Raw genomic sequence first — 27,500 nt, 5'->3', positions numbered from 1 at the left:
GCCAAAGTTCACGATTGTGCGCCAGCACACCAAGCAATATGGAAAAGCAGTATTTACTTTTAACGACCCCTCACAAGAATCTTCATTTTTGAAGGAGGTGGGGTTTCTTGGCAGCCTGGCCTGTTGACTCTAAATCATACACTGGGAGAGAGATCTTTGATATTTTTGGATAACAACAGTTCATTTGAACGAAAGAAGTTTCCAAAAGCTAAGGTAATATTTCTTCATGCCAACAATTATGAGGTAATCTTACAGCAGCCACTACCACTGGTGAATTTCTGATCTGCAAGATATACGCCGGGTGATTTCAAATCCCTCATTGTGACAATCAAAATTAAGCTTACTGACAATTAAAATACAATTTGTGTTCATTTGCTGAACACAGCACTAGAGAATATACCTCATTCCTCAAAGAAAGACAATTGCTGGTAACAAATGAAGGATGTACCGCACGTGCTAACTGTAAACATCTACAAACTCCCAAACGTCCAAGTGCCGCCATCTTGATTCTACCTGCTTGGTAGCCACGCAGCATTCAACACAACTTATAACAGTGTTTTTGATTGGTTTCTTGATCATTCTAGCCAATTGGACAACTTATTAGAATGCGACTAGTACTCATTCTTTTCACTGAACACGGTTTTCAATATGGCAGACGTCCATGGCGAGTGAAACATTTACCTTCGTGAAAACGGCAGAAATCAACAACCCTTACAGCGTGCTTGGCGTTTCGGTAAACTCCAGCCACGAGGAAATCAAAAGAGCTTACCAAAGGCTTATCCTTAAGGTTCGAAAACTATTTTATCTAAATGGGCTTTCTGTACCTGACATTCAATCTAACACTAGTCTTTTCAGTGTCTTTTATACTCCCGGGTCTACGGTATCCGGTCAACTCGCCTACGTGCAAACTCGCCTACGAACAAACTCGCCTACAACTTGTCAGCTCGCCTACGTGGGCGACTTCTCTTTCTGACAAAGGCGAGTTCATTCAAGTAATGTATGCCTTTTAAATAACTTTATTTTCTATCTAACTCGTTCTTTAATCCATAAACCTAAACAAGCGTGCTATGTTCGAAATTCGCCTACGTAGGCGAGTTAACCAGTAGGCGTAGGCGAGTTGGCATAGGCGAGTTTGCACGTAGGCGAGTTGACCGGTATTCGGGTCTACGTACTGTAACTTAATTTAAGCAACACCTAAGAGCCAGAGATAGAGGGTAAAATACAACAAAAATTAATGTTTCTGTAGTTCAATTTTGCTATTACACAACAAGCATTCTCTCACCAGGAGCTTGTAATATATCTGTGCTTTTTCGGGTGCTTTTTCTGCCTTTTGTCTGTTTCTTGCACACACATGTACACTTGTAGTAAGGTTAGCTCGGTCTGTTGTTGTTGTTATCCAACCAATAACAATTCTTGCCATTTTAGTTACATCCTGATAAGCTTGATGAATCATTGAGCCAAGAAGATCGTGACAAAGCTTATGAAAAGTTTTTGGCCATTGATAAAGCATGGAAACTTCTTAATGACCGAGACACAAGGGCAAAGTGTGACAGGCAGTTGAAAGGTAACAGTCAGTACCTGCTTTTAGCGACAAATGAGAATAAATAAACATGGGTATCTGTACTTTGTATTTCAAAGCATGTAGAAAACTTCATCTTAACAGTTTACTTGTGCATTCTTGCTCGACTTAAAAGCATCACCACCACTTTGTATTGTGTAAAAATGACTACAGTAGAAAAAAAGGCAGTACTCACCAGGCTGCCGAAAATACTTTTCATATCCGTTTTGTTTTTGTGTTTTATACTGAATTTTTGGTGGCATATGCCTACCTTCAACAGAGTTTCATTGCTATTAATATTTTTTAGTTTCTCTTCATTTACACTGGTCTTGTTGAATGGGCATGGGCCCTTTTGGCACTCAGCCCTTCAATTGTCTTCTATACTGGATAATTATCATACTCTGAAGAAGGTGGACATAATGCCACCAAAATAAGCAGGGTTTGTACAGAGACTAAAATTCTTAGAAAAGAGTGAAATTCTGAAAACTAAAGAACAAAAACAGATCACCAAAAAATGTTATCTATGGAAAATAAGTTAATTGCTCCTAACTTTTCACTGTGTGTATAGAACAGGGTTTGTCACAAGACTGGCCAGTCAGTGCTGAGGTGGATCTAGATGACATGGAATACCATGAAGGTATAACTGACTCAGCAGCCATCTGTTCTGCCATCAACAATCATTTGAAACTTTTACGAAAATATACAAATCCAACCCATTATTACTGAACCCATGGGATGAGGGCATATACGGTTGGATTTAGGCAAAGTTGTTGAATCCCAGGTTAAAATGATTTCAACCTAGGTTGATTTGTAGTTTCCTTTGTTTCAAATGTAAATTACCCGACCTTAACAAAGGAAAATACAAAATCAACCTCCGTTGAAATCATTTTAACCTGGATTAATTTTAACCTACAACAAAGGACTACCCCAAACTCTACATGCATATGAATAATTATGATCTTTATAATGTACCAAATGGATATTCAAATCAACCCAAGGACACAAGACAAAAAGTTATGCTAAGGAATACAAGTCAACAATTATTTTTCTTCATTTAGATTTTTTTTTCATAAGATTGTAATTTTACCTTCAAATAGGAGCTTTAAAGATTTTTCCCGCATACTTTTGCGATTATACAATGGTTATCATGACATTTGAATTACATGTACGTGACACTAGCACATACCGGTATACAGTATTTCAAAGGTCATAATAATATTATGTTAAACATTTTTTTGTAGGTAATATTTCTGTTTACCTGTGGTTCACATTTGGAGTTGATTAAGAAAGGGTCAAGGAGTACTGAGTACTTCAAAATACAGTTTTAAAAGACATGATACAGGCAGACCAGCAAGTCCAACTATTTTCAGCACTTTTTTTTCTGTGGCTGTGGTGGTGTAACTTCCAAGTCTTCAAGGCACCAGGATGCTTAAATACAATCATTATTCATAAGGTTTTAATATAGTAATATTGGTTGATGCTGTCTAATTGGTTTGTTTGTTTTCCTTTTTTTATAGATTTAGGGTGTTATTCAAGTGTGTGTCGTTGCAGTGGCGAGTACTTGATCACTGAGCATGATTTGGAAAATGGACATAATGTTGTGTGTTGTACAGACTGTACCCTGAGTATCAGAGTGCTTTACAATGTGCTTCCCAATGATGCAGATGATGAAGATCAACAAAATGTTAACATGAAAAATAGCTGACTAAGAAAATGGCTACAAAGGGAGAAGTGATAGTCCACTGGCTGTGACTGCCAACTCTGACACCATTCTCACTACTTTCTGCTACAAGTTTTCTTCGGCAGTTAATCATATTGAACATTGTTTAACTGAATAGAACCTGGCTCTGTTCCATTGAACAATGCTCCACATGACATGACACACTCTGACTGTGCAGTCAACTGCCTCTGTGTCCATGACTTGATGTCTGTAGTACACTGTACATTGAATCCATAATGGCAAGGAGTCTGCAAGGCAGGAGTTCACTGTACCATATTGACATTATTTTGGTTGAATAGAAGGTGCAACATCTTTTCATCAACAAAAATTAATTTTCAATACCACATTAAAATCAGCATTTTAAATATCAATAATTAAGACGACTAATACAGTACATCTGTACTTGAAAAAACAATAGAAAATGTAGTTTTCACAAATGGGTAACTTTATTTTCGCATTACCTTACTTTTGGACAAAAGACCCTGCTGTCACTCTTGAATGCTTACCACTGACAGTAAACTAGACCATTAAGTTTTAATGACATTAAGGTGGTTTTGTAAGACTGATGATTATTAAATCATCCTCCAATAAACTTATTTCTCACTTGAAAAAGTTGCGTTGATCAAGTGAAGTGAAAACCGGGCCACAGTGGAAGAATTTCATATCCCTGCGAAAAAAGCCTTTCTCTTCCAAACAGTTTTAACACAATGTGTCTACATGTACATCAGCACATCATCTGTGTCCAGCTTAAGTGGAACAGAAATACAAAATAGAAGTACATGTAGCAGAATAATTCTAAACCAGCCTAATTCCAAAACTCTTTGACTGGAAATGTCAGCTGTTTCAGTGCTACATTCTGTTTGCTTTGACTATAAAAATTATTCCCTTTGTCCAGCTTAGTTGATCACTTTGGTCCCAACATATCCTCTGGCCTCACCCATTGAGCAAACTGTTCTTCAGTCAACAACCCTAAGCTAATAGCAGCTTCTTTCAGTGTTGTGCCTTCTTTGTGAGCCTTCTTAGCAATCTTTGCTGCGTTATCGTAGCCAATGTGAGGGTTTAATGCTGTCACTAGCATAAGTGACTCGTCACGCAGCTGGTTGATTCTATCCACATTAGCTTCGATTCCAACAACACAGTTATCTGTGAATGCCACGCAAGCATCACCAATCAGCCGTGTTGACTGAAGGACATTCCTGATGATCATAGGCTTGAATACATTCAGCTCAAAGTGACCGTTACTTCCACCGACTGAGACAGCTGTTTGGTTACCGATAACTTGAGCTGCAACCATGGTGATAGCTTCACACTGGGTGGGGTTCACCTTACCTTGAAGGGACAGAAAAAAAACAATTGAAGGATCCTCTGCAAGACTATCGTACCTACCGTATTGTGACTTCTTAACCTTGAAATTGTATTCTTGGAATGTAAGAAGCTTACTACAACTGAAATTGCATATTAAATTATTTAGCTTTTAAGTAAAAAATACTAAATAAACAAGAATTAGGTTATTACTTTTGTTTAAAGTGCATGCAACCTACACGTACACAAAAGACAAACCAATGCTTGCCAGATTTCTTTTTGTACAAAACTGAATTAACTCAAGCAAAGTATTTGTCTTCCGCACAAAAGAAATCTGGCAACAACCAATCTGATGCCATTGAAGTAGAGCTATTCCAGATAGCATACAGTACATACAGGTCATCTGGGAAATACCCAACAAATTTCAATAAAAGCTCAGAATCCATAATGCCTCGACTGTACAGCGAAGACTTGAAATGGCGCGAAATATGGATTCTGAGCTTTCATTGAAATTCATTGGGTATTTCCCAGACTAGCTAACTTTCGGCATTGTCACGTATGCTGTTACCCTTTTTTGACAGCCTTTGTCGAAACAGCTGTATACATGTACAGGTGTATGTAGTTTTTGCGAGGCCTTCATTTGACACCCACTAAGATCTTTTGTAGGTACTGTCCGTGTTAGTTAGGTTGTGTTTACTCCACTCTTAAGATGCAACTACACTGTCCATGCACTATTATGTCAGCGATGCATGTATGAGTTAATTACTACTATACCTGGCATGATGCTGCTTCCAGGCTCATTCTCAGGAAGGGAGAGCTCACCCAATCCACAGCGAGGACCAGAGCCAAGAAACCTGATATCATTGGCAATCTTCATCAAACTACAGGCGACCACATTCAGTGCTCCATGAAGCTCCACCATGGCATCATGAGCTGCAAGTGCTTCAAACTTGTTTGGGGCACTAAACAAAAAAAATTAAAAATAATGTTTAATAGATCATCATCATCATCATCATCATTTATTCGCCTTACCAAATAAAAAGAAATCATTCAATTTACAATAATGGCGAGGAGACCTCAAGAAACCACCAGGCTTTTAAGAGAGGCCACCTTGACTTTCATTAATAAATAAAAAAATATGGTGCTGCATAAGTGTGGCTTGGTCAATTCATGATTTTATAGATAAAAACTGCAACATTTTTTCCTTAAAGGTGTAAATTTAAACTAGATGAAGAAGGTAATTGATATTGGGAGAGAGTTCCAGATTTGGGGACCTTGGTAAAGGACTGTAAATTGCTTAAGATTTGTGCAACAAGAATGCGATGAATAGTGTTTAGCTGTTCTGGTACCATAGATTGAGATAACTTGTCTAACTTGCAACTCAATAATTTTTTGTGTGGTGTTACGCCATCAGCACCACACTAAAATTCGTGCCAATCTTTTTTTTTCTGTTCAGGTAATATTCAAGGACACACATCCAAAATAACATCATTTATATAAAAAAAAATTTAAGGACACCAAATGTGCTTTCCTCATCACAAACATTTCTCATTCCCTTACGTTTACAAAACGCTTCTTCTACTACTCAACAGTATTTCTCTCAGTAGGTTTTCATATTCAGCAACATTCAGAGTGCATAATACAGTATGATGACTAAGATGTACTTCATGACTAACCCAGGTTTCAACTAGATTCAATAGTCTGTTCATGGACCATCATCTCTATGATATCCATCCTGGTCGCACATCAATCACTGTCATCAACAACAGCTTCGCATCTTCATGATTATACAAAAAATAAATGCTGTCTTTTACAGTAGACTGCTGGACCAAGTTGTTCAAAGGCTGATGAAGCTAATCCTGGGTTAATGTGAGTTTGATTATTAATTAATTAAGATTTTTCAAAAAGGTTTTAGTCCCTCAGTTTTGATGTACATGTACATGTAGACTTTCCTTTAATACTAGCTTGAAATTAGCCTTTAAAACTACTAACAAGCATGATGAGAACCTTGATTAACTTTTAATCATGGATTAGCATTAATCAGCTTTCAAACAACTGGGCCCTGGGATCCACCCATTTTCCACATGTCAAAAGATTACTTACTGAATACAGTAAATTATCTAGAGGTTATTTAAAAGTACTCAAAATTGCCGACACACACTACTGGCAGCATTTCTTACTCTAATGACCAAAGTTCTACATGTACGATCCTTTGTAGATCTATCTGAAGTGAATTGCCAAAAATGTCCAACTGAAATTACCTGGTAAATGGTAGGTTTGTGTACTCAGCAATTGTGGCGGCCATCTTCTCTGCAAACCCTATCCTTGTGTTGAGTCCGGTGCCAACAGCTGTTCCACCAATGGCCAGCTCATACACACGCCCAAGGGTCCCCTCCACTCTGGCAATGCCGTACTGTATCTGCTGTACATAAGCACTAAACTCTTGACCTAAGGTAATGGGTGTTGCATCCTGTTGTGGGACAAACAGATATTAAAATTATACTTGTATCAAATATCACTGACAAAATTTGTCCAAATGTGTCAAACTTAGTGACTATTCATTTTTTACAGGGGTAAGAGCTGGTGGAATTCTTTTATCTCAAGTCTGACATTGCAATCACATTTCTCAAAGATGACCATCCCCATCCCTCTGCCAACCCCAATGAAGCCCTGGCAACTTTTTTCAGTAAACGTATAATCATTAGGTCACCAATGCCAACCCCTTTTCCCTGAAAGCTTTTATTTATTTATTTATTTATTTATTTATTTATTTATTTTCATGGTCTCCTGACATATTCTAACAGCTCATCCCACCTCATTAGAAATATACATGAACAAAGTTGTGACCTAACACCCATGACCTAAAAAAATTGACGTGCTCCTTGTAACCCAATTGCTCCACTACCTACTTAGAATAAGAATAAGATAATTACATTGAAACTAAGCAAATGTTATAAATATTCAAACAAAATTAAGCTGCTGTTAGAAATGAACCTGTGTGTGAGTTCTGCCAATCTTGACAAGATCTTTAAACTCTGTACTCTTAGCCTGAAGTGCACCATGCAATTTCTTCAGTCCTGGCAACAGACGTTCATGGACCTCTAATGCTGCAGCAATGTGCATTGCAGTAGGAAATGTGTCATTGGAGCTCTGCAGTAAAAGAAAAATTAATAATAATGAATTGAGCAGTGTCAGCTCTAAAAAAAGGGCTTGAATGCAGGAGTTTCAGTCTACAGTACATGTATGATTGTAATTCATGTCAACAAAAAAAATAATAATATTTGAGAGTCTGGCCCACAATGGATATCATAAAGTAAATCCTAGCTAGCTAATAGTAAGTTCTCAAATGTATTTCAATGGGCAGATAGCTTATTCTACAATTTTTGAATATGCATGCTTCTTTTCAATAAATTACTAACGTAACAAGAAGTGGAAACTTTTATTTAAAAAGCCAACTGTTTAACAAGAAACTTTGGTTAACTTTTGTAATTTTAACCTCAAGTCAATATGAACTGTATAAGCTGTATAAGCTACACGTGTTAGTTATACAGTAGTGGGAACTGAATGCATACATGTACATGTACCAACCTTGAACTATCGCTGATCAATATAATTGTTAAGTAATAATCTACCAACCTGGCTTTTGTTGACATGATCATTAGGGTGCACAGGTTTCTTAGATCCCATCTGTCCACCCATCAGCTCAATAGCACGGTTACTAATCACCTCATTCACATTCATGTTAGACTGTGTACCGGACCCTGTTTGCCACACGACAAGAGGAAAATGGTTCTTCAACTTACCAGAGATCACCTGAAGAGCATCAACAAAATTTGATGAAAATAGGTTGCCTACAAAACTGATGATTGAGGAATACACCCTCCCAGTGAGGTCATAGATTTCAATAAGTATGATCATGCTTAAAAATGGGTGGTGGGGGAACAAGGCGTAGGATACCGTGTAGCATGAAAATTTTGCGGGTTCTTATTTTTGCGGATTTTGCGGATTGACCACAATCCGCAAAAAATAGTTCCCGCAGAAAAAAATACCCGCAAAATAAAATGCCGCAAAAAATAACTCCCTTCAATCAAATTGAAAACTTTGCTTGTAATAGACTTGTGCCACTGGGCAATTGGACTCAAACAAGAACACGGACATGAATTTCAGTTGTAAAAGGCAACCAGAGCTTAGACACATACGGTAGTCTGTTTCGCAAACAAAACAATGTGTAAAGAAAAGAAAATGTAAAGTGTACAGTAATTCAGTACATTAGATTGGCACGAATGGAGTCATCTGAAGGAACACCATTTGCTAGGGCGTTTCCGATGCCAGATCTTTTACATCCATTCTCAATGATTACGGAAGTTTTCTGCTTCTTGAACAATGAATCGCAAAAATTAGTTCCCACCAGAAATTTCAGTCATCTCGAGGCACAAAAATTTGTTCCCGCAAACTATAAAATATCGCCAATCCGCAAAATAAAACTCCCGGAAAATTTTCGTGCTACACGGTACGTGTGTCAGGGAAGTGCATGTACAGTCAGTCAAGTTTGTCAAAGAAAACAGTCAGGGAGTGGAGGGGGAAGTTAAACTCTCTACCCAAAAACATTCCCAGAGGGAACAGAAGTTACAGTCCGCCCACCAACTGAACTGTCATAGTGTTTGGTAACAAGGTTAACAAAGAGATTGTATAAAATGAAGGGCTGGGAGCATAACCGACCTGTGTCGAATTTCAGCCCGTTTTTCGATGTAGCTCGGAATTGTCCAAACTTTTGCATGTGAATTGCAATTCGATTGAAAACCATTGTCCAGTATTTTTTCACGCCGATTTGTGTTTCGTATTAATGCCATTGAGAAATTTTACCATCTTGTAAAGATACATAGACACTGGATGACCAAAAGGACAATGCACTGAGCATAATAAATACTTTTATTCAATATACACTCACTGTTTTTGAAACACGGCACATGAAAGCAGTCTTTTTCGCGGGAGCAACGACAAGAATGCTGTCACGCTTTTATTTGATTCTGTTACAAACTACTACGTGCGTGTCAGGAATGTCAGAAATGTCAACAGTTACATTCTCCAAGAGAAAATGTGTCCATTTCCTGGCATAAAATCCAGCTTTGTCCTGTTTATCGACATATCACTCTTGATAACGCAAAATACTAGCATTCTACAGGATTAACAGGAAGACATGCAGCCATTTCAACGATTAACAACGGTTAACAACGACTAACGGCAGTTCTATTAAAAGGTAAAGACTATATCTATTCTTTTCACGAGCAGTTGGTGTTAACCGTTGAAAATCTATGTTAATCGTACTTTTATTGAATCATTGCCTTGAAATTGTAAAGTTAATCGTTACATACCGAATTTCAAGCCTGGCAAACCACAACTAAGGCTTGCAAAACACCTTGCACATGGCAGGATTTGTCTCTGATGCTCTCGCGGGATTTGATAATCGAATTGAAAAATTCGCCATGGCACAGTCATCACTGCCAAGGAGGGATTCTTTGGACAACATTTCCACCAGTTCCTGTGAACTGCATTAGTCAATTTCATAACTTTTCAAAAGATCCATTGATGTCGTGCGTTTACAAACTTCACCAAAAAAAAGCGAAACCAACTAGCCAGTACAATACGCAAGTTGTTTGATCTATTTTGGGCTTGTTACAACCCGCAAAAGCAAACCATGATATCATCACAAACGTTACTTATAGAAACAACAACTGGTGCGACTAAACACGGCTCGTGGACAGTGGAAACGTTTAGGCTACCCATAATTTGGAAAACAAGACTGACGTGGACAAAACCTATAACAAAATTTGCCTTCCAAGCGCGTTCACTTGTAGACAAGCAAACTACCAAATCCCCCTCCCCCTCCCCCTGTCTCAATGTTGTCTTCTGGGTCACGAACAGTTTCCTGGCAAGCATCACTTCCCACATCAACATTGCATAAGGGGGAGGGGGGAGGGAGAAGTAACTGTGTTAGAATTATGAAGGGAGAAACAGTAAGTGAGTGGTTTTTTGGCTGTCTGTGTTCGGTTGTCATTGCATAGTGGGAGGGGGTGGGAGGGAGAAGTAAGCAAGTGGTTTTTGTTCTGTTCGTGTTGGTTTTCTCAAGGAGTTTTGTCCACGATTGCACAACTGTGAAATGTTTTCAAAACCAGGGGAGCCAAATTTCGGACAAATCCGAGCGAAATCGAAAGCCAGGCTAAAATTCGACATAAGTCGGTCGTGCTCTTAGACCTTCAAATAATAGCCCTTCTCTGAATATCAAAACAACTATTTTAAATCTGTTAAAGGCCAGAAATTGTGGTTTGGATATGTGTTCCTAATAATTATTTAAATTACCATAAAATTTTGCCAACATTAGCCTTGAATTTCTCTAAGAATTATTGACCATTTGAGAAGCCAAATCAAACACTCGAAAGTGTGTTTTATCAGAACACCTCGAAGTCACTTACCGGTGTTTGGATACCTGATGAAACACACCTCATTTTTTATGTATTACTTGAAAGTTGGTATTGTAAAGCTACAAGATGTTCGCGTGAACATAAAGTCTTAGATTTGGAATTCACATTAAAGAAAAAGGTAAAAGGGCAGACCACCAATGACTGAATGCAGCAATTAAATGCTGCAGGCTAAATTACATGTAAAAGGCATGCATACAGCTAGCCAAAACAGCAACAGCACCAATAAATTATTACTGCCAGTAGAACCTGAGTGTACACAATTGGAGAGAACTGACACACTAATGTGTCTAATATAATATTATGCTACACTGACAGAAATATGGAATGATCATCATAACAGAAAGGGTTTAAACTAAAGTTATAAATTCTTCAATTTTGTCCTAACCTCATCTGCTGCTTTCATGATGTTATTGGCAATATTTTCATCCAACCCAAATTCCTTGTTTACGGCAGCAGCAGCTTTCTTCAGGATACCAAATGCACGAATCACAGGAGCCTGTTAAAAGGGATCTGGTCTTAAATTATTACCCCATACAAATTGTCATCTACATTGTACAGCTAAAAAACTATCAGAATGACAGTAAAATACAAATTAGCGGGGAAGCAAATTTTGAGGTCAATGTACTCGCTACTAGTAAGAGTGTGGCAGATTTATGGCAGTTCTTTTTTTTATGTAGCCGGGGGTAGCCTCAGTATCCTAAGTGTATGCTCTCCTCTCCACTAAGTAATGACCCGTGAATGTGTTGTGCATTATGTATTTCATGCCTAGATGGACATTCAAAATGGAATATCATTAATATTAATTACAGAATTATCACTTCCACTTCATTCTCACTTTGCTTTGCCAGCATGTTATCCTGATGGTTTATTATGGCTATACCCAGGTGGAAATCTTATTAAGATCTTGTAAGATCTTACAAGATCTTGTAAGAATCTTATAAGAATTAAACACCTGACAAGTATGATGGGATGAGTTACCCCCACCCCAGGGTAACTTTTCTTTCAAACATTTATCAAGTTAATACATAAAAATTATAAGGATTAAGAATGATGATGACGATGACAATGACAATGATGATGATGATGATGAACGATAATTATGTGGCAAAAAATGTTGCTTGACAACAGCGGAACCACTACAACTGATGTCACAATTTTCCAACAACCTAAAGTCATGTAATGTTGCATCATTGTCATACCATAATTTTGCACAATGTGCACTGCTTTACACATTAAAAACATACTAGGTATAAAAACTGGTAAATTAAAATTATACATGCATGCGATGTAACTTATTGCTGTTCATTGTTCCCTTGAAAATTCACTTGCATTCATCAGTAGTTTGCCGCACTGGTGATCAGAAGTAATTCACGTACATAATTATGAAAAAGGTGTTTGAGTGTACACTTAGCATTTACATAATTGCCCAAAACAATAAGATAAACCTCACAACATAGTCCATTTTAATGAGAGTGATCACAGATAACTTCCAACTGTATTCACTTACCGGCATGCATTCAGTCTCATCACCAATAGGGAAATTCAACTTTGATCTCGCAGTCTGGGCACCATAATACTTTTCAGCTGGTACTTCTATTTCTCCAAAGCTATCTGTCTCTTTACGGGTCGCCTGTCGGTACATGTAACAAAGACCTAATAAGCTTTTAAAATACTTTGTTATTAAATTTAATTTAACAATTTTAATTTACATATTGTATTTCCTTAGTCTTAACTACAGTTGGTACAAAGCATTTAATGCAGTTTCAGGCGCTGTCTACATAAATTCAGATAAATTTTCCCCTCCAGTTGGCCTTCCATCCAAGTATCATTTTGATGAATATTTCTAAGTGACCAGCAAACAGTAATACATGTAGCCAGCCCTTGAAATTGGTGCCCTTCTGACTGGTCACACCAGATGCATGATGTTCTGACAAGTGGAAAGTGACCATTAGGTTTTGCCTATTTCAGCTGGCATAAAAATTTAATATCTTTTGTGTACATGTATGGCCCTGTTTATACTACATTTTTCTACAAAATTTTGAAAATGCCATTTTTAACCTGGATTTTTTTGTTATCATTTTTGATATCCACACTAAAAAATTATGCTGCCTCATTACCTTTTCAAAAAGCTCAAGTTTGACTGCTCACACTATAAAACACATGACCAGTGTTTTCAAATTTATTCACACTGGAGAGACTGTACAAAAAGATCTGTTTTCAGTGGTCGAAAATGTCATTTTAGTATAGACCATTTTTCCTGTAACTGCCTTTTGGAAGAATATATATAAAACCAGTCCTTCAGAGTGGTCCAGTCATTAGCTCACGTTACTGTAAAATTCTGAAGGGAGGGGAGGGGAGGAGGTGGGGTCAATGCAACGGCAAGATTGAAGGAGGACATGGTCAACAATGGGGGATTTTAAATCAGTATTAATAAATTACTGCTATCTGGGGGATATGAGCAATAAGCTTAATTTATCATAAACTGAACAATTAATGGAATTTAAAAAATACATATATATAAGAAATTACAGTGTAAGCTAATAAACTTGTGGCTTCCGCTAAACTCTAATGACCCAAGGCAAAGAAAGCTACATGATGAGACAAATACTACTTCTTGCAAAGAAAGAAACACAAAAATGCTTTCAAAAGATCCGATCGAACTCAGACCGCCATTAAAAACCAAGTTTAAATTTAAGCTAACTTATTTATTTTCCCAGATTTATCGCGATCGAGTTCGCGCGTTCGCAATTTTCTAAAACCATAATTCAAGTAACGTACCATTGTTCGCGATAATATCACAGAGTTGCAGTAAAGTTTCTGCCGATGAAGGTATACCCGAGGATTTCTGGTGAACGTTCGCAGTACCGCAGTGAACCTACACGCCATGCTCCAAGTGCAAGAAGAATGAATTGAGATTTTTATGCACAAAATGGCCGCTAGTGAACAGCGGCACGGCGCGCAGGCTCAGATACAGCTCGATTGTTGTCAGGGACGTCAGGGTGACTGTCAGGGTCGGGAGAGAGGACGTGCCAGGCCACACGTGCCCGTTTGTCTTGAAAAACGAGGACGTGTACGACATCAACTCCTCAGACCTTATTTAGTGCACAATAGGGCACAGTAGGGAATTTAGGTGCCTAACAGTAAGACCCCAAAAGTGTTTAGTTGCGTGCCACACATAAGCAGCAGAGGGGGGAGGGGAGGGACGAACAAAACAACCTTGTTGAACATGCTTGGCCGGCACGCTGCTTTCTGTCTGTAATAAAATACAACGGCAATGTTTTGAGCAAACTTTCTTCCCCGTTTTATACATCCTCCTCCCGTATCCCACAATACTAATTCATGTATCTCTGATCTCTCTGGCCGCTTTTTTTTTTTTTTTTTTTTTCTTTTTTAAGCCCCAGTTCGGGTGGGGGAGGGGGAACGGTGCCAGACATTAATATGTTTAAGCTGTTTAGAGTTATTGTTGCTTAATCAGTATATCTGTAAAATGCGTGGTAGCCCCGATTTTCCTTTTGGATTCCGATAACCCTTTGCATCTACTTAACCATTAACCGCGCAAAAATAGCTTCGCGTGAATTCTTTAACATCGCGCGCTTCAGGCGAAAATAAACAGCGAGCTTTTAACTATTGTCATAGCTCCAAAAATTATCCTTTCCTTCATCAGGACTGAAGAACAATAGAAAGGACTTGGATGAAGACTTGGGAAGAAGACTATAGAGTGTTTTCACCTGACGTCACGGCGGCCATGTTGGTGTCCCAAAACAAAGAAATGGCGGCCATGTTGGTGTCCCAAATTAAACCTCTTGGAATTGAACTCTATTTTTATGCAAATACTTTCTTCTGTTTCATAATAATTCTAATAATAATGATAAACGAACTCAGTAAACCAATATGGTCGGTAGTCACGTAAATGAAACACTCTATCGCATAGGGTCGTCATTTCCGGATGTGTGCACGCCGATTCACTCCCGTTTTCGGTGCGCGTGCATAAAATAGCCGCGTGCGTCAAATGGCGTCATCAGTAACGGTTTGTGACAAAGTCAAGCGCAGAACTGAACTAACTAAACTAGCCCTTCAGAGTTGTGGTGTTTCAGCGGGCTCTAAACTTTGCTTAACATGAACAGCGACGAAAGACAGTCTGTTTCTCCTCAAAGGATTACAGGTAAGAGAAGGAGAGAAAAGCTTGATAGGACAGAAACCGCCAAACATTTTACAATTTGTTTCTTCAGTTTACGTAACGAGTTAAAAGTTTAACGGATGACGGATAGGCAGTAATCTATTTTCAAATTCTGATCAGAAACCATTTTACACTTGAGCTGTTTATATTGGTGAAACTATTACAGAACTTTGTAACACTGGGTAAAACTTCACTACATCTTTTCATTACAAAAAATGAGGGTTAGTAAAATGCGTAAACAAACGCGCAGCACCAAAAATAACGAAAACCGGAAGCTGGTAGAAAAAGTTTTGTAAGCTAGGGCGTTGTCTCTGTTTCTCTACTAACAATCAAAGTTTGAACATAAATCTACCATTAAAGATTACAACAGATAATGTATAAAGCTCGAACAAATGATTTTCAAAACTTCATTGTAGCTTTTCATTAATAATTTTGATATTCTTCGATGTTTGCCTTGTTGCTTGTTCGCTTGTTTGCGGTTTTTAAATTTTATTCTTTAGCATGCCCACAAAACTGTTAAAAAACGGTAATCACACAATTTTTACCAAAAAGTCATTTTTTTTTTCGAATTTAAGAGAATTAAGAGAAAATAAAATAAAATAAAAATGATTTACGATTTCTATGGTAACATCTTCGTCGCCAGTCCTCCGCATTTTGAAGACAATATTCGACATGTACACATCAGCTTTACGCTGCATATGCAGTTTTTCTCAAGACACTCTTACACTGTTCCTGTCCGTCTGTACTTTGACATAAAAAAGATTCAGCTTTAACATTGCTACCGTTTTTTTTTTTCCAGTCGCCGAATGTACATTATAAATAGAAACCACTGACTCGATTTTATTTTAACTGATGATGTCTCAGGTTTATATGTTGCAGTGATAAGTACGCGAGCAAAACAAGTACTGGACAGGCCGCCCATCATCCCCAGTCCCAGCCCCAGCCTGTCTACCAACTGTCCCATTTACAATCTACTCCTTGCTGGTGCTTATTGATGTCAACTATCCTAGCCTGCGAGCAAGCTCTCGTGGTGGGGGGGGGGGGGGGGGGGAGGAATTCCTTCACCCCTCCCTGCCACTCCTCTTCTAAGAGAGCTTGCTCGTAGGCTATAACTACCACTCAACTACCCCAAAACAAGGAAGGAAAGAAAACGATTGGGCCCTGAATAACCTGCAGACGCACGCAAAAAACTGCAACAAAGTACAAACAAAAACTAACAACCAATACAGGCCGCGATATGACAGCGGGAAAATGAGCCCGCATGCTTAGCTTTGTCTCGTTTTGTTGTTGTTGTTGTTTGGTTTTTATTTATTTCGCTTTTCGGCGAATGAATGGACGAAGCCTCCACTTCTCTGACCATTTCTGCACTAAGGAGAATTATCGCTGCCCTGCAGAAGAACTTTTCCTGAATCTTGCGCATCAGAGAACCTGTTTTTTCACCGGGTAATTTACCTTAACAGAACCCGACAGTGAGAATTGCCGCGATGAAAATAACTTATTACGGCGGTTTTCGTGTTTCCCTACGAGCGCTCGACCTCGCGCGGCTTAAGCATGCGCACTCATTTTTCCGCTATGTCAGTATGGAAGGGAAACGCTGTAACATCACCCGATGGCTCGAGAATTTGAAATATATCGAGGACGGTGAACATACCATAATTTGACGGAATATCGTCTTGCAGATCAACCGAGCATTGGCCAGGAGACTAAGGACTATAGTGCATTACGTCAGCTACTGACACATGTCCCGGATGTAGTTATTAACTGCGACCACAAAAAGTCAATGCCACGTGTTAAGCGCGTGGTCGGCGTGTGCATGTTTGCTGATATCTCAGGTAAGTTGGAGAGTGTAAACAGGAACCTTACAAAGCCAATAGGCACTTAGAAAGCGACATTTGTTGGCGAAATTCGTCCCTGAACTTACAACATTGTGTATGTTAGGTTTAAAGTTAGAACTTTTCTGTGCGTTTTCTTTAAGCGTTTTTAAGGTTTTCGTACGCTAAGAATTATGGGTAAAGGTACTAGTCACTATGTTTTTTTTTTCGATACAGTGTATTGAGAACCAAGTGGCATATGTTCACCAACACTCCATTCAAGAGTGCTTTCCAATTAGCCAAAACTCTAGGTTTAACAGATTGAAATGTAAATGTATGGGTACGCGCGGATCAACCGGAAATTTTCCGGTACAAACGGACGACCTTTAACGGAAATTACTGTTCCATTTGCACAAAAATTCCCATTCCATTTTGTTGTCATCTTGCGTCATCATGTAGCCATTACGTGACTTTTTTTATTTACCACTAAGGTTGCAAAAAATGCAAGTACGGAACCAACGGAAAAAAGCCTTTCCATTAATTTTGGAAAGTTTCCGAAATTTCCAGTCGAAACTTTTGGCTAAACTGGAAGCGCCCCTGGTTAATATAGGACTCAAACAATCGCAAAAGCAATTACTGAAAGGTTGTCTGTTTTCAGGTTTTACACCTCTTTGTGAGACGTATGCCAAAAAAGCTTCTGAAGAATCGTGTGGTACCGACAAACTCACAACGACCCTGAACAATTACCTGGGGAAAATAGTGGAGGGTAGGTAAACATGTGTGTGAAATTGGTTCTTTAAAGTGTATACGAAACAACCTGGTTCCCACAGCAGGAGCACAGGGGGCCCACACAAACTATGTGACCGTTTGTATTTTGAATTTATAGAGGCAATGTATGGGAATATCGAAAATCCTCGTATTATCGTACTAGATTGCGATAGATATTCTCATTAAACATCAAAATAAACGTAGTTTTACCTTAAATGTTGTGTGTTGTCGTTCCTGAGGTTGAAGACGGCTTTTTTAGCCATTTGAAGGGTTCGGCGTTGAACGTTCACTCGAGCGTAATAGAAGAGTGAGAAGGGAGGAAAACTTGTTTTGAAAGGGTTCCAGCGCCGGAGCGATTTTTTCCCCAAAAAACGCATCGCTCCGATTTCAAACTTCACAGCATAAAGGTCAAAAGATTTTCGATTCTTCTCGTACCTTCCAATCGAAAATCCATCCAAACGGCCCGGAGCTAGTCCTCGAAGAAAATCAAAATCCCACAGTATTCGAGCGAGTGGAATGCGTAGCAAAATGCTTACGTGCCATTGTCTAACGTCGTCCAATCAGAGAGGGGCAATTAGCGGGACGTCTTGTAGCTGGCACGTATGCATATTGCTACGCATTCCACTCGCTCGAATACTGTGGGATTTTGATTTTCTTCGAGGACTAGCTCCGGGCCGTTTGGATGGATTTTCGATTGGAAGGTACGAGAAGAATCGAAAATCTTTTGACCTTTATGCTGTGAAGTTTGAAATCGGAGCGATGCGTTTTTTGGGGAAAAAATCGCTCCGGCGCTGGAACCCTTTCAAAACAAGTTTTCCTCCCTTCTCACTCTTCTATTACGCTCGAGTGAACGTTCATCGCCGAACCCTTCAAATGGCTAAAATCGCCGTCTTCAACCTCAGGAACGACAACACACAACATTTAAGGTAAAACTACGTTTATTTTGATGTTTAATGAGAATATCTATCGCAATCTAGTACGATAATACGAGGATTTTCGATATTCCCATACATTGCCTCTATAAATTCAAAATACAAACGGTCACATAGTTTGTGTGGGCCCCCTGTGGCAGGAGCAATAGACTTGTGCACGAGTCAAGCTCGGAATTATTTTTTCGAGGTGCTGAGAAAAACGAAGGGAAGCCAGGAAGCGCTCCCCGGCTCGGGCAATAGGCCATTTCCGAGTTGCTGTAAACCTCATTATGAAAACGAGGCTAAGTGCAAAAGCTTTTCATACGAAAATTAGTTTTGTTTGTATATGAATGGAAACTAATTTTCATAATAAATACTTTGCATTTAGCCTCACTTTCATAATGAGGTTCACAGCAACTCGGAAATGGCCGATTATATTTACGCCCACTGCAAGATGGTTGATACTTACCGTGACAGACTGGTAACTAACAGTATACCACTGCGGTTCGCTTAAATAACACTCCGATTAGCCTACATAGCACTTCATTTAACCTAATTTAGCTTAAGTAGCCTGCTGTTAGCCTTTATGTTTGTTGTTAGGATATCTAGCCAAAAAATTGCAAAATCTAGCAGCCACTCGTTCGCGAGTCTAGAGCCGAGGAGGTTCCCGCTTGGGAATCCGACGACCCGGATTCGACTCTTTTTGGAGCCATTATATAGAGTGTTTTCACGTGACGTCACGGCGGCCATGTTGGTGTCCCAAAACCAAGAAATGGCGGCCATGTTGGTGTCCCAAACTAAACCTCTGGGAATTGAACTCTATTTTTATGCAAATACTTTCTTTTGTTTCAGTAAACCAATATGGCCGGTAGTCACGTGAATGAAAACACTCTATTGTATTTGTTCTTAATTACAATGCAACGAACTCAACCGGGGCCACCCAAAAAAACTGACACTTAAAATTTAAAGAAATGTTCTCTTTTTTTTGTTGGTTTACAAGCTACCAAAGCCGGACTCTTTTGTTGTAAACGTGACCTGTGATTGGCTGATCAATGTTGGGTGGCCCCGGTTGAGTTCGTTGCACTGTAATATCCTAGTTAGATACAGTTATCGTTTATGTATTTATCTATAAAATTGTACTGTAATCATCTCTCATAAAAAAGTGGGCGGAAAGAAAAATGCCCAGCTGCTTAGGAGTGGTGAGGAGTTCTACAGAAAAGAAAATGAAAGTACTTTTAAAAGGTCCACAATAACTGACTCAATAGAATTCAGAACAGCCTGCTTATTAGATAAAGATGTCTCGTTAGGTCATCTCTAACCTAATAACAATTTTATTTCAGATATCTTAAAGTATGGGGGAGATGTTTTGAAATTTGCCGGTATGGTGACTTTTTGACTAATATCAGTATGTCAACGTTTCTTGATGTTTATGTTATGTTCATGTGTTTACAAAACAATTAGTTCAATTACAAAGGGATTGAGGAATCTTCCCCCTCCCCCCCCCCCCTGAGGGGGGCTAGCGCTACTCCCCTACATAAGCTATGTAGGATATACGGCGCCAAAGAGTATAGTTTTTGAGACTGAAAAAGGGTATGGATTCTAGAAACCAGGTCTGAAAGTCTGGAGAACCTAGCGGCACATCCGTAAAGCATTCCCCGCCCCCCTTCCTGCGAAAGAGACACTAAGTTTAGAGAATTTTCCAATTCAGAACTCAACAACAGCCATCTTTTGCTAATCAATACTGCACGATTTTTGAGATTATTTTTTAACTTTTTTTTAGCAACATTAATGACCAAAAAAGCTGATAATGCAGTCAGTTACAATCAAGGGAGCTAGTTCGAGATCAGTGTTTTACGAGTATGTAACGTCGTGTGTTAGCCCAGCCAGACATACATAAACGACTAATCGACACTCTTTTCGGGCGAAGGCTTAGAGGAACAACTGAGCTTGCTTACTCCGCCTTCAGAATCGAAAAAGACAAGATGTCTTCATATTTATTTATTTATTTATTTATTTATTTATTTAAAAGTCGCTTTATTACTGATCTTCTCAGGTGACGCGCTGCTTGCCTTGTGGAAGGCTGACGAAGGAGCCTTGGATATGACCCTTCTGATCAACAAAGCTATCATCTGCAGTATCGCCATCCAGGAAGAGTGCGACAACTACATGACTGATGTGGGTGTTCTGTTGGGAGTAAAGATTGCTTTGTCGATCGGCAAAATGCAAGTGACGCATGTAGGAATCGCAGAGATCAAGCACTTCGACCTATCGGGGTCAGCGGTTGATGATGTGAACGCCGCGGAGAAGTGGGCGGAGCCTGGGGCGATAATTTTGTCACGATTGGCTTTTTTGAATTGCGATCAGTCTCTGTTTTTGTTTGAAGTTATGGATGACGGAGTACACTACAGAGTAAGTTAACTGACAAAGACTTGTAAGTTAAAAAGTCCAGTCCTTTGTTAAGGTAGTACAGTGAGTGTTCTATGGTAAAACACTACATAAATAAAAAAAACAAACAAACAAACAAACAATAACAATAGGCGTTTAATAGACTCACTGATGTGTATGTAATAATTAGTTACAACCACAGAAAATGCCAGTAGGCTGATATAGCAACAGAACGGGAACGTCAGTTGACAACGGCGCGCGCATCAAGAATACCCGTAACTAGTGGTCGAAATAGTCTCCTGTCCAGACTATTCCGCGCGCTCTTGTGTCCACAAATTCGTTCCCGTTCTGTTGCTAAATCAGCCTAGTACATACTTGGCAAAAACTTTAAATTGGGTACACTACCAACAACAGAGATTACAGCTGTTGCAAATATTTTTTAACGTGGTCTCCAAAACGTTTGATTTTTTCGTTTTATTTATCAATATTGGTTAATATAATTTTCACTCAAGGTTGGGCTAAAACAACTCTGTGTTTCAATAGTGTTGAATAAAAGGGTGGAATCGATCAGTTTCTTGTGCAGTTATCAGTGTCATCACCATGGGAGACTCTGCAAGAAATTTGACAACGGAAGCCACGTTTATTAAGGCCTTAGTTGATACATGCCTGGTAACACAGAGAGAAATGATGTGTTCATTTGAAATCACTGTTCTAGGAACCTTAACTTTTCATGACGACACACGTCATTCGATAGGCAGTACCGAAGATTTCTGGGTCGATTCTCGTGAGAAAAATTGCTTTAGTTTCAATAGCGTGTTCCAGGCGTTCTTTTGGTGGGAAGCAAGGGACAAAAAAAAAAAAAAAACTAATAACGCGCTAAAAAAAATGAAATATTGTGACGCTGATGGAGAGAGAAACATGCACGAGATGCTCTGGTCATTTGCTTTCTTTCTCGTAAGCCTCGTTTCCAGGTCTTTTCTTAGGAACGAGGCTGTTCTCTACAGTCTAATCTCATATTTGGCGACCAACAAATAGTTTTCCTCGCGTCATTTATCAGAATCTGAACGCGGAGAACGAACTAGAAATTTAAACCGCAAATAAGATTAAAGTTTCAATGACAGTATTTCATCTTTTGATTCCTTTCTAGGTCGCTGGAGCAAAAGTACAAGAGGAGTCTTCGGCGTTATCCACAGTAAACCCAACCGGAATTCATTTGGCTCTGATGTCAGGGGTGCTATCAACCGACGCTGTGTTATTAGGCGCACCCTCAGTGGCTAAGAGAATATTCGCGCCTCACGTTGGAACCTTGTTGTCACGCTATCATCCGCAGCTAAAGCTTCCGAGAATATTCACCAAGAAGAGTCAATCGGAACAAAAGGATCGGATTTGTAGCATCACGGGAAAACTGTTGGAAAGCGAGAGCTTTCACGACCCGGGTAAGTGAGATGTCAACTAACAAAAATTGATTTATGATCTCTTTTGAGTTGTTCAATGACTGAGTTGTACAGAAAATAGCAAGCCCGTACAGAACGGAAATCGCCTACGTTAGGATTTTCACGCTCCATCCAAAGTTGCTAATATGCTTATCGAAAAATCCGATCTTATCATAGCAGAGGTAGGGCCGGGCGCGTCATTCGAGTTCGGGCCAATTACGGGACAACTGGTTGACGCGCGCAAGCCTGTCTAGTTGAGTGCAATTTTTTATGCAGCTTTTAGCATCGATCGATAACAAGCCCATTATTTTGAGATAAATCACTGCTCTCAGCAGTGCTTAGCATCCCACGCAGTCATTTTTAAGGGACTCGTTTGGGAGGAAGTTGATACAAGTCCTTTAAAAACGACCGCGTGGGAGGCTAAGCAGTGTTTGGCCCTTTATGAAGTTGCAAGAAAGTAGACTATACCGACTACCCTTTACGAGAGTGCCTTTAGTTTCTTGTTCAAGAAAAAAAAATAATAATTTGGCACTGCTTGTGGTAAATTAGGTAACGCTCGGTTGTCTAAGTTAGTTTAATTGAAAGAAATATATATTGATGTTTGTATAAACACAGCTTCGGTGTCAAAATTAAAAAGAAAAATCTTGTTTTTTTTTTCTGTCGAAATAAAGCTGGGCTGAACATTTTAAATATAACGGTGATATGATTTTTTACTTGGTAAAATCGTATCATGGTATTGGCTTTTCGCTGCGGTCACTGGATCGGGGAGAGTCTTCATGTAATAACAGTTATCAATTAATTTTCTCCCCCCAGATCATCGCACTGATATTTACAGCAAGCTTAATGACCAGGACATTGCCGATCTTCGTGGTTATGTATCAAAACCTGTCCTTTCAAAGGTGATCTACCAGTAAAAACTTTACTTGAAACACCAATTTTATTTTTCTTGGGGATAGTAAAGCGGGCGAACACGCGAGCACGCGCAAAGATTGTCTTCCGCGAGGAATTGCGAGGTATTCTGCGTGTCGCGTCTGCTCGCATGAGGCAATTTCGCGCACCTTGCTCGCTTTACTATCCTTAAGAAAAACATGGGACTGCTGGCAGTTTACCTCGTTCTTGGTTTTCAGAGTTTTTAATGGTATGTTACAGTTGACTAATTCACAGTTCGGCAAATTTCAATTCAGTGTGATTGCCATTTTGCTGAATCATTCCAATCCACTAACTGATAGGTGGTTTGCAGTAAATCCCTGGAGATCCAAAGGACAATGGTGTGGCAGCTAAGCTGGATGACAGAACCTTTTGTTTTCTCATCCAACTTGGCCGCCATGCCATTGTCTTTTTGCATCTCCAGGGATTGGTTGCAAACCAGCTATACCAATACTGTCATACGTTTCGTCAAATTTATTTGTGTAATAGCTCAATTATCCAGTTATCGCTATTCATGCATGCCAGATTTTAGTCCACATCTTTATTTTGTTGTGAAGGCGCGGTGGTGTAGTGGTAGTTTCGATCGATACGGTAGGAAGAATTGAGGATCGGCTGTTTAAAGCTCGGTTGGTCTCTTCATTGCTGTGTTATTTCCTTACACAAGGACCTTTCTTCCTCATTGTCCCTCTTCACCCAGGTGTATAAATGGGTACCGCCGACATAATGCTAGGGATAACCCTGCAATGGACTAGCATCCCATCCAGGAAGGAGGGGTTAGCAATGCTCCTAGTTACTTCATGTTACAGAATCCGGGTTATGTTCCGGCCGTGTGAGCCATTTGGATCGTAGTGCGACTTTTACGCTTACCTCCTTTATTTTGTTGCTTTGTAGATCAATCACGGTGAGGACTTAGAATGGTTATCAGAAATGCGCCAGGTCTCAGTGCTGTTCATAAATATGGTGTTACCTTCAAAAGGAAATTCCCATTCGTGGGCCCTGCAGAAGGCATTCGAGGTGATTTGCGAGTGCGCTAGGAGACTCAGAGGTAATTAAAAAAAAAAACGTTTTAATTATTATCATGTTTCGATTCAAGTTGATTAAAGTTATTTCGTTCTAGCTTGTTGAAATTTGTGATTTTCAAACTGCAGGTAACCTGAATAAAGTCTTCTCGTTTGACAAGGTACTAAAAGTTTGGCTAAGTAATAATACTTTTTTTATAACGATTTTGCTTCCAAGACGTACGTCCCAGCTAGCTTGATTCGCAAAAAAGCGTCAATTGTGGGTAACGCAACTTAGAAGTCATGTTTTGATATATCGTAAAAACAAATTGGAGAAGATAGCCTACTTTTTTCTTATAATAATTATTTTCTGAATTATCGCCTAACCGGTGGATCCCTACCAGTGCCCTCTACATTTCATGATATGGTTTCTTTCGTAGGTATGAATTCAAGTTAACGTAACACGTTAAAGTCATTTCCCCTAAATTGGCCCTGAAAAGTTTGTACCCTTAGGTTTTAGTGATCTAGCTTTTACAGTCAGTCTTCAATAAAGCCCACAAGTGTCAAAAAGTTCGCGCTTGTAGAAATCGCTGATACTAATAAATCAACTATATCTACTCCGCGAAATTTCCTGGCAGGGCTGCACATTCATAGTTATATTTGGCTTACCGGGAGATAAGCACGAAGATGACGCCGCGCGCGCCCTGAAGGCAGGACATAGGATTCTAGACGCCCTGCATCAAATCATGGAAATCACGTGGGTGTTATCTTTCATTGACTTAATCTCTTATCTCTCTCTCTCTCTCTCTCTCTAACAATTTTTGTGACGTAGTATGGGTGACTTACAGAAAACTCTAACGGTGAGACTCCAAAAACTCCAAAATCGAGCAAATTTCAACTCGAAAGGGTTATGATGAAAGGCCTGCTGATGTTTGAAGAAACTAAGATGGGACGACCTGGAAACAATCAGAGGAAAATAAAACATTAAGCAATCGTTATGTACAAAGTTGCAATTTGTAAACAATAAAACTGCAGGTTCTCATCAGTCTTTTCGAAAAAAAAAAAGCATCGGTGTTTACGCTCTGCGAGAGAGTGAAATTAGACCTATCTTTCTATCTGCAAGAGAAAGAATGTCTTCGCTTATGATTCCTTTCCTTTTCTTCACTAAAACGTTTCCAAAAAGGTGAGCCTTATCCACCCCCAATTGCAATAAACAATGACAGGCTTCCTTGACATATTTTACTTTTACTTTTAATTTAAAAAACCACACGAGCGCAACCAACTGATCTCGCCTGTGACCAGCTCTTTTCTCAGAGATCGAGTTATCACAGGCAGCAGAACGTAGCTAATATCTAAAGATGTCTGGGGAAAACGTTATTGATAAATGTGTTGTTGTCCCTTTAGCAATGAGTCCATTGGAGTAACAACGGGTCGTGCGTTTTGCGGTGTGGTTGGTCACAGGGACAGACACGAGTATACAGGTGAAAAATATAATCTTTTTTTAAAGGTGAATTGACCGGTATGTTTAATCTGCGAAGGGACGGGCCCATCAATGCCTCGCCTTAAGGCTCGTTTAAACGGTTTCGACATTTGACCAACATTCGTTCAACAAAGGTTGAACGGATATTGGGCAAATGTTGGATGAACGGAGTTTACAAACGGTTGCAACGCCACTCAACACTTTCAAGAACAAAGAAAATGTTGAGGCAATGTTGAATGAAAGTTTAACCAATTCAAGTTTGATTCCGAATCAAACTTGAATTGGTTAAACTTTCAAGATTTGGTTCAACGAAGTGTTGAAGCAAACATTGAAACCGTTTCTGAACGGGCCTTTATATAACTTTTTAATTGTTGTTGTTGTTGTGGTTGTTTTTTCGAGTGTTGCGTATAGGCAGCCTTTTGTTTCTGAAGAGAGATCTTAAACATTTTAAAGTGTATACTTTTACATTTCTCAAAACTTTGTCATTTCAGTTAGAAAATTGGCTATTATATTGGCATTTAGCACTATTACAAACATTTCGGGCTTCGAATTGTGTGTGTGTGTGTTTTTTTTACAATTCTTTTGATACCTTAATTTCACCTCGTAACAGAATGCCGCTATAATACAGAATGCACTTCCTCTACTTTTGTGTGTTGTCATCACTATTACAATACTGAAATTTGCTTGTAAATCTGACAAAATGTTTCTGTCGACTCGCACATTTTCACAGTAATCGGCAGGAAAGTTAACATGGCGGCCAGACTAATGGTGAACTATCCTGGGGTACTGTCTTGTGATGACGATACGTACAGGGCAGGAAAATCAAAATTAAAGAAGGAAGATTTTGTCACGCTGCCGTTCGTAAAGTTGAAGGGCATCGCTGAGCCAGGAACAGTGAGAGAATACAACAAACATCACGAGTAAGTGGAACACGAGTATGTCCTAATTCATCTTCTGAGACCAGATATTTTGATCGAAGATCAAGTAGGGCTGTGACGTCAATAGATGAATGCTAGTCTCGCGATTGCTCTATTCCTCAGTTGTGTTTCGTTTGCAGAGTAACAAAACTGTGTCGACTAAAATGTGAATGAGATTTTTTAATACTGAACATGAAACAAACGAGGAATAGAGAAAGCGCGAGACTAAGCGTTTCTGTATTGACGTCACAGCTCACCTATCCTCAGTCTCCCGTCTTGCACGGTAATGTATCCAACCGGAAGTAAAATTTGACGATTTTATACGTATACGCCTTAAAGGTGGGGAAGGAAAATTTAAAAGGATTTTTTTTCCATTTTCATACGAGAACAGCGTTTACACTTAATCAAGCAAATACACTTCCTAAATTAAGTACCAGTGTTAAATAGGACCTCATACAAAAACTGATGGTGAAAATAAACATCTGAGAGCGGCGATGAACTCGAATTGTTTTAACAGATTAGAACAAAAACATAACAGACAACAACTCCGGTCTTGAAACAGAATCATAAATCACTTTTTACATTCTGCTTCTAAACACGAAGAGTATTAACAGCTCTTGGGCGATTTCCACGA

At 39.2% G+C, this 27,500-nt stretch overlaps 4 protein-coding genes across 5 annotated transcripts in view; 2 read left to right on the top strand and 2 right to left on the bottom strand.

Annotated features, from left to right (window-relative positions):
* LOC146455234 (small ribosomal subunit protein uS10m-like) overlaps nt 1-547 on the bottom strand; it is an 8,455-nt gene extending 7,908 nt beyond the window's left edge. The window contains exon 1 of the mRNA XM_085094505.1: nt 401-547. Within this exon, the coding sequence (XP_084950631.1) occupies nt 401-535 (135 nt within the window). The 5' untranslated portion in view covers nt 536-547. The remainder of the gene's footprint in view (nt 1-400) is intronic.
* Nucleotides 1-14,003, bottom strand: part of LOC146455232 (putative fumarate hydratase, mitochondrial) — a 37,523-nt gene extending 23,520 nt beyond the window's left edge. Inside the window, exons 1-8 of one of the 2 annotated variants that reach the window (XM_085094496.1) lie at nt 13,838-14,003; nt 12,567-12,689; nt 11,445-11,555; nt 8,217-8,393; nt 7,575-7,730; nt 6,842-7,050; nt 5,355-5,542; nt 3,701-4,607 (exon numbers count right to left, since the gene is read on the bottom strand). In XM_085094496.1, coding sequence (XP_084950622.1) covers nt 4,183-4,607; nt 5,355-5,542; nt 6,842-7,050; nt 7,575-7,730; nt 8,217-8,393; nt 11,445-11,555; nt 12,567-12,689; nt 13,838-13,945 — 1,497 coding nt within the window. In that variant the 5' untranslated portion in view covers nt 13,946-14,003 and the 3' untranslated portion in view covers nt 3,701-4,182. Of the gene's footprint in view, nt 1-3,700; nt 4,608-5,354; nt 5,543-6,841; nt 7,051-7,574; nt 7,731-8,216; nt 8,394-11,444; nt 11,556-12,566; nt 12,690-13,837 lie in introns of those variants that run through there. The other variant, XM_085094497.1, reaches the window with a different exon arrangement.
* Nucleotides 632-3,551, top strand: LOC146455233 (dnaJ homolog subfamily C member 24-like). The gene is made up of 4 exons (XM_085094506.1): nt 632-787; nt 1,426-1,564; nt 2,127-2,195; nt 3,076-3,551. The coding sequence occupies exons 1-4, from the start codon at nt 662-664 to the stop codon at nt 3,261-3,263; spliced, it is 522 nt and encodes a 173-aa protein (XP_084950632.1). The 5' UTR covers nt 632-661; the 3' UTR covers nt 3,264-3,551.
* A 1,082-nt stretch (nt 14,004-15,085) lies between the features above and the next one.
* LOC146455229 (adenylate cyclase type 10-like) overlaps nt 15,086-27,500 on the top strand; it is a 40,797-nt gene continuing 28,382 nt past the window's right edge. The window contains exons 1-12 of the mRNA XM_085094486.1: nt 15,086-15,221; nt 16,916-17,068; nt 17,706-17,813; nt 20,067-20,105; nt 20,780-21,135; nt 22,259-22,547; nt 23,358-23,443; nt 24,363-24,516; nt 24,620-24,651; nt 25,108-25,226; nt 25,874-25,950; nt 26,680-26,869. Coding sequence (XP_084950612.1) covers nt 15,176-15,221; nt 16,916-17,068; nt 17,706-17,813; nt 20,067-20,105; nt 20,780-21,135; nt 22,259-22,547; nt 23,358-23,443; nt 24,363-24,516; nt 24,620-24,651; nt 25,108-25,226; nt 25,874-25,950; nt 26,680-26,869 — 1,649 coding nt within the window. The 5' untranslated portion in view covers nt 15,086-15,175. The remainder of the gene's footprint in view (nt 15,222-16,915; nt 17,069-17,705; nt 17,814-20,066; nt 20,106-20,779; nt 21,136-22,258; nt 22,548-23,357; nt 23,444-24,362; nt 24,517-24,619; nt 24,652-25,107; nt 25,227-25,873; nt 25,951-26,679; nt 26,870-27,500) is intronic.

The sequence above is a fragment of the Pavona decussata genome, unplaced genomic scaffold (genome assembly GCF_977016875.1).
Source record: "Pavona decussata unplaced genomic scaffold, jaPavDecu1.1 SCAFFOLD_281, whole genome shotgun sequence".
In the NCBI taxonomy this organism is placed as follows: domain Eukaryota; kingdom Metazoa; phylum Cnidaria; class Anthozoa; order Scleractinia; family Agariciidae; genus Pavona; species Pavona decussata.
This window is presented reverse-complemented; position numbering and strand designations above follow the sequence as displayed.